The sequence below is a fragment of the Nymphaea colorata genome, unplaced genomic scaffold (assembly GCF_008831285.2).
Source record: "Nymphaea colorata isolate Beijing-Zhang1983 unplaced genomic scaffold, ASM883128v2 scaffold0403, whole genome shotgun sequence".
In the NCBI taxonomy this organism is placed as follows: Eukaryota; Viridiplantae; Streptophyta; class Magnoliopsida; order Nymphaeales; family Nymphaeaceae; genus Nymphaea; species Nymphaea colorata.
In genome coordinates, this window is record NW_022204909.1 from 12744 (window position 1) to 18570 (window position 5827).

The 5827-nt window shown below is 39.1% G+C and overlaps 1 protein-coding gene across 1 annotated transcript; it reads right to left on the reverse strand.

Moving 5' to 3' along the window:
• Positions 1-4081: 4081 nt before the first annotated feature.
• Positions 4082-4828, reverse strand: LOC116244942 (putative disease resistance protein RGA3). The gene has a single exon (XM_031616729.1). The coding sequence runs from the start codon at positions 4826-4828 to the stop codon at positions 4082-4084; it is 747 nt and encodes a 248-aa protein (XP_031472589.1).
• Between the last annotated feature and the right edge of the window lie 999 nt (positions 4829-5827).

Below are 5827 nucleotides of genomic sequence, written 5' to 3' on the forward strand. Positions count from 1 at the left end.
GAAGTTGTGGTTTGGTATCGTTCCATGATATCCTGGGCATCATTGAAAACATCCTTCAGCTGTCCCTCCAGATCTCTGTTGTCCCCATTGCTGATAAAGGGCTTGTGATCTGTGACTTTGAGGGCCTTCTGAAAGCATCTGAACTTCTCCTAGAGCACCTCGAGATCATCTTCAGCATTCAAGATGAGATCCACCTTTTCTTACAACAAGCTGGCTACAACCCCAAGAGAATAGAAATAGGTGTTTTCACAAGGGTGTCGATTACTGTTGTCATCTCCTCTGTTCTTTTTTTTCTAGGTAGAAGAAAGAGCTAGCAGAGGAAGACAACTAGAAATCTGAAAATGGAAGGAGAGGAAGGCGAAGGAAGGCCAAACAAATTTGGGTCCACCACTGCTTAAATCTGAAAATGGAAGGAGAAGGAAGACAAAGGAAGTGCTCTACAGGCTGGCAAGGTCCATGATTGGTGCTAAATAAATCCATAAAAATTCCTGAACCCCAGACTTCTACATCATCTACACTTCCTCTTTCTCACGTTTGTGGGATTTATAATTGTATTATGTAAAAAGTTTGGATGCATGATTTTTTTTTTCAAAATCCAAAATTTTGTTTAGCCCATCCAAGTTTCGTGGCCTGACCATTGACTAGAAGTACAACTTGTTCGTGCCGCGAGGGAATGCCATCAACCTTGCCAAACTCAAGGCTGGTCTATTGTGAAGAGACAAAGATGATGATGTCCCCATGATGACCATTACAAAGTGTTTCATATTTAGACTTATGATCAGGATGTCTGGGGCTCATACTAATCCAGTTCAGCTGTTGTCATTCAACATGCTCTGTTTGACAGAACAATGAGCTCAGAACGGGATGTGAAAGGTCATTCTAACAATAGCAACAGAGCATGATCAAGTGGAACTAGCCATGCAAGGTTGGCTCAGACCAATTACATAGCCAGGGCTAGCTGTTGTTACTAGTCTTTTCAGCTATTTCCTTTCAAGTGGGCGTTCTTGATTTCATGCATAGAAGGCTTCAGTTGAGGGTTTAAAACAAGTGACGCAAGAAGCAAATCCAACAATATCCCCAAAAGAAAAAAATCGTTCTTCCAATCAAACTCTTGTTTTCACAAAGTGGTGAAATGTACAGTTCATTAAGTACCTCTGTGGCTCTCTCTCTCTCTCTCTCTCTCTCCCTATATATATATATATATATACTCTATATATATATATATATATATAGATCTAGAGATATTGAAAAAACAGTAGATCTTGACCACATCTGCAATCTGCTTGCCGACATATAATGACAGCAGTTGTAGAAATTGGAGCAAAAGAAGAGAGAAAAGCTTCAGCTTTGGATGCTTTCTGATAGGTGCATAAAAGGTCAGACTATCACTCCCAGAAGTTTATCTTGATCCAATGAAGGATGCTGGGAGGTAGGCTCCCCACCATTTATTAAGAAGGATTCATATGTACACGACAGAAGTTTATCTTGATCAAATTTAGTGTTTTCTTCTACAAAAAAAGTACAAGTATCGGCAATTAAGAAAAATAAACATTATAGGCTAAGTGCTCTCATGCAGGGGTATACAAGCTAATAGAATACGAATGGTATTAAGTTGAAGACAAAACAATTAATAAATGGAGTTCCAACCAGTGAAAATGGTGTCAATTACATATTGTGGTTCATACGGATGTTGACAAATTCAATGTTTTTCTTTTCATTTTTGTCCACTTGTGTGTAGCTTAGCCTACCATCTTTAGATCCCTCGTATTTTATTTTCCTCTTGAAATCCCAATCAAGGAATCAAGAACAAATTGATAGTGGTCCCTCCTTTTTTTTAGACAGTGATTCATTTTTTTTATGAAATTACAAATTTTGGTTCAAACATAAAAATACCAATAATTTCAAAAATATGTCATAGTGTTATAGGAGAAATTATGGCCGTGGTGAGAATATAATGTACATGATGGGTATTATATGAAAATGTAAATCAAATTCTTGAGAGATCGGTGAGTCCTTATGGTCTCTTATTCATCTAATATGTAGTTTATAGCTAGAATATTTCTTCTTTTTCTTCTTTCAATGGAACCTCATTAGTCAAATTTAAATTTGATTCCTCAAGGTATAGTAGCAAAATTGCATTTGAAGTCTGTTTGTAATAATCCTATACAAAATTGACCATTTGCAATTCATTCTGCCCCACATATAGAGAAAGCCCCAAGCGGTGTAGCATAGTTGCCCGGACTGACAAGACAACAAAAGTTCACTGTTAGTTCATTTATTATGGGTGCTACTGCTAGGGACTGCAAAAGATGGATGCATGACACTTTAGTTGACATGTACTCTGCTCTCCACCCAGAACCGGAATAGAGGAAAAAAGGAAGGGGCTTCAGCCTCCTCAGGGTATTCATATAAACTAAAGCAAAAAATACAGTTGTGAAATGAATTTAATCCAAACCATCAATCAGTAAAGAAAACATGGTGACAAGAGCGTCATTTTCATGAGGATAGACCAAGGGTATTCATATACAATAAAGCAAAAAAAGGTAGTTGTGATATGAATTTAATCCATAATATCCACCAGTAAAAGAGACAAAGTGACCAGAACATCATTTTCTTTACGATAGACAAAGGGTATTCATACAAACTAAAGCAAAAAAAAAAAAAGACAGTTATGAAATGAATTTAATCCGAAGCATCCAGCAGTCAAAAAGACAGTGATAAGAGAATAATTTTATTTACAGTAGACCCAGAAGAATGGCTGCAAGGTGCATGACAATGACACCGGACTGCTTAATTGGATGCTGGCTTTAAGCACTAAAAGAGTGCACTGCTCATTCATTGAAGAAGAAGCCCCTTTGTCCCTTCTCTCTCTCTCTCTCTCCCTCTCTCTCTCTCTCTCTCTCTCTCTCTCTCTCTCTCTCTCTCTCTCTCTCTCTCTCTGTGTGTGTGTGTGTGTGTTCATTCCATATGGTGACTTCAACTGATTTGGTTACATAGCTTCCTTTTATTGCTGGAACATTGCCTAATTTCCATCTTTTGCCTGTCTGTGCAATTTATGGAGCAAGTTTGCTTAGCTTAACAACAAATGCATGGCGTGAAGCAGCAACCACAGTACTTTATATCTATTTCTTCAAACTTCAAAATTCCATCTGACATTTCCTAATTCATTTTCTTCTACTTTACTCCGTATGTGTCAATGCATGCATGCATGCATCTGTGTATGTGTGTGTGAGAGAAAAAGAGAGAGAGACAGAGCGAGAGAAAAAAATGAAACAGTTGAGTGACCAAAAAGGAGTCCACCCATGAGGAATGAGATTCCTTCAGCAAAGAAATATTGTCTCAGAGACCCTAACCACCTAGAAGTTCTGACTGGATGACAAGGACCCTGCACCTTGCTTTTGCATATGGCTGCCATGTTACTTTTTTCCAAGCACTTTTCATGTTGACATGACACCCCTCAACTTTTTCCCCACTCTATGTAACTTAAACTTATTCTATATTCAACATTAATGGCACAACAAGGTTTAAAACCCAAGACAATAATAGATGGTAGAATTTCACTTTCTATTTCTAGCTGAAAACAAGTCCTTCACATCATTCCCCACTAATTTTGAAGTTGTTGACGTTTGGAATATACTGTTGTGCATCATCTTCATTCCTACGTTCAGTTAGCTGGTACCACAATTTTTTTGAAGCAGAAAGCACTCTCTTGCTTGGGAGTCAAGAGCAAACATTTCTTTAGGAGTAACAAACGTTATTACACATTACTGTTAGTTGGTTGAATCCGTTCATGTGATTGAACCACATTCCGATTGTGTTCTCAACTTATACATGTTGTGCCACTTTATTACACACACATATACATATATATAAATATATAAAATATGAGAAATAGTGACTAGCATTGGGGTCAAATGGCTGTCCATCCATTAGCAATCACTTTCTTGACCAAGAGTAGTAGACCTAATTAAAGGTACAACATACAATTCTTGATTGATATTCAAATTTGGTCATCCGGAATAAGGGGACACACAAATTTTTAGCTCTGAAGGACTCATATCACTGCACACCAGATATCAGCTTAACAACAGTTAATTTCCCGTGTGCCACCACACTTCCTTACTATTCTCTCTCCAACATCTCTGATCCTATGCATCACCAAATCTTCTTCTGTTTGGCCTGCCTCCTTTAGAAACAACTCTGAGCTTTGGTCAAAACTAAATTCTGGTAATTCATGGACATAAGAAGCACGCATCCCTTTTGATACATTTTTCTTTCTACTGGTAATCAAAATATTGCTCCCCATTGCAGCCGCCATCAATGTTCCCTCTACCTCTTCCCCCCACCATTCTAGTTCCCACACATCATCTAGGACCAACAAAAATTTTTCCTTTAAGAGCTCGTTCTGTAATTGTGTGCACAACTCACTCATGGAACAATCAGGGTTTTCTCTAGATCCCTTGCACACTTCCCTTAGTATCTGCCACACCAAAACCTTACGGTTTGGCCTCTCCGAAACACAAACCCACCATCTACGTTTTCCAAAATGTTCTTCGAGTTCTTTAAAGACCATTTTTGCAAGAGTTGTTTTGCCGATTCCACCTTTTCGTGCAATAGAAGTAATAGAAACACCACCCTTATGTGCCTTACTACTTTGTATAGAGTCATTCGACAAGAGCTTTTCTACTATCACCTTTTTATCATCCTCCCTCCCTGTAGGTGGTTGTACACCCATGTGATGGGTTGTCTCTTGGGGGTTGTCATGTTCACCATGAACAGGACCCTCACTACCAATATCTCTTGGTGTTATTCCGAGCACATCCGCCATTATCTTATTTTTTTCTATTTTATCAAGATTTTGGTTGATATTTTTAATATCAATTGCAAGGTTGTAGGAAGCAGATACATGTTCCTTAAAGCAAGAGCACAGAATGGCCCAGGGCTTCCTTACCTTGTTCCATGAAGTTATAGACTTGTCCCTTTTGCAAATTGCAATTTTGCTTTGGCATCCTTCAATGATGTCCTGGGCATCATAGAAAATATCCTTCAGCTCTCTCTCCATATCTCTGTTGTGCACATTGCTGAAAAGGGGCTTGTGATCTGTGACTTTGAGGGCCTTCCCAAAGTATCTCAGCTTCTGCTGGAGCACCTCGAGATCGTCTTTGGCATTCAAGATGTGGTCCACCTTTTCTTTCAACAAGCTGGGTACATCCCCCAACAGAATAGAAAGAGGTGTTTACACAAGGGTGTTGATTACTGTTGTCATCTCCTCCTCTGTTTTTTTCTTGGTGGAAGAAAGAGCTAGCAGAGGAAGAGAACTAGAAATCTGAAAATGGAAGGAGAGGGAAGACGAAGGAAGTGCTCTACAGGCTGGCAAGGTCCATGACTCCCGAACCACAAAGTTCTACATCACCAACACTTCCTCTTCCTCACGTTTGTCTGATTTTTCATTGTATTATGTAAAAAGCTAGGATGCATGATTTCTTTTTCGAAATCCAAAATTTTATTTAGCCCATCCTAGTTTTGCGATCTGACCATTGACTAGAAGTACAACTTGTTCGTGCCATCATCCTTGCAGAAGTGGTGGTGTTGTTGCAACTTGCACGTCACCCACTCTGGGTGGGGTGATGTGAAAGGTCTCCCTAACAATAGCAAGAGTGAATGATCAAGTGGCACTACCCACACGTTGGCTCAGACCAATTAGATAGCCAGGGTGAGGTGTTGTTAGTAGTCTTTTCAGCTATTTCCTTTCATGTGGGCTTTCTTGATTTCTCCAAAAGGCTGCAGTTGAGGGTTTAAAACAAGTGATGCAAGAAGCAAAATCCAA

What these genes read in the sequence shown, in the direction of transcription:
- LOC116244942 (XM_031616729.1), bottom strand. Translation starts at nt 4,828, where the DNA reads ATGGCGGATGTGCTCGGAATAACACCAAGAGATATTGGTAGTGAGGGT.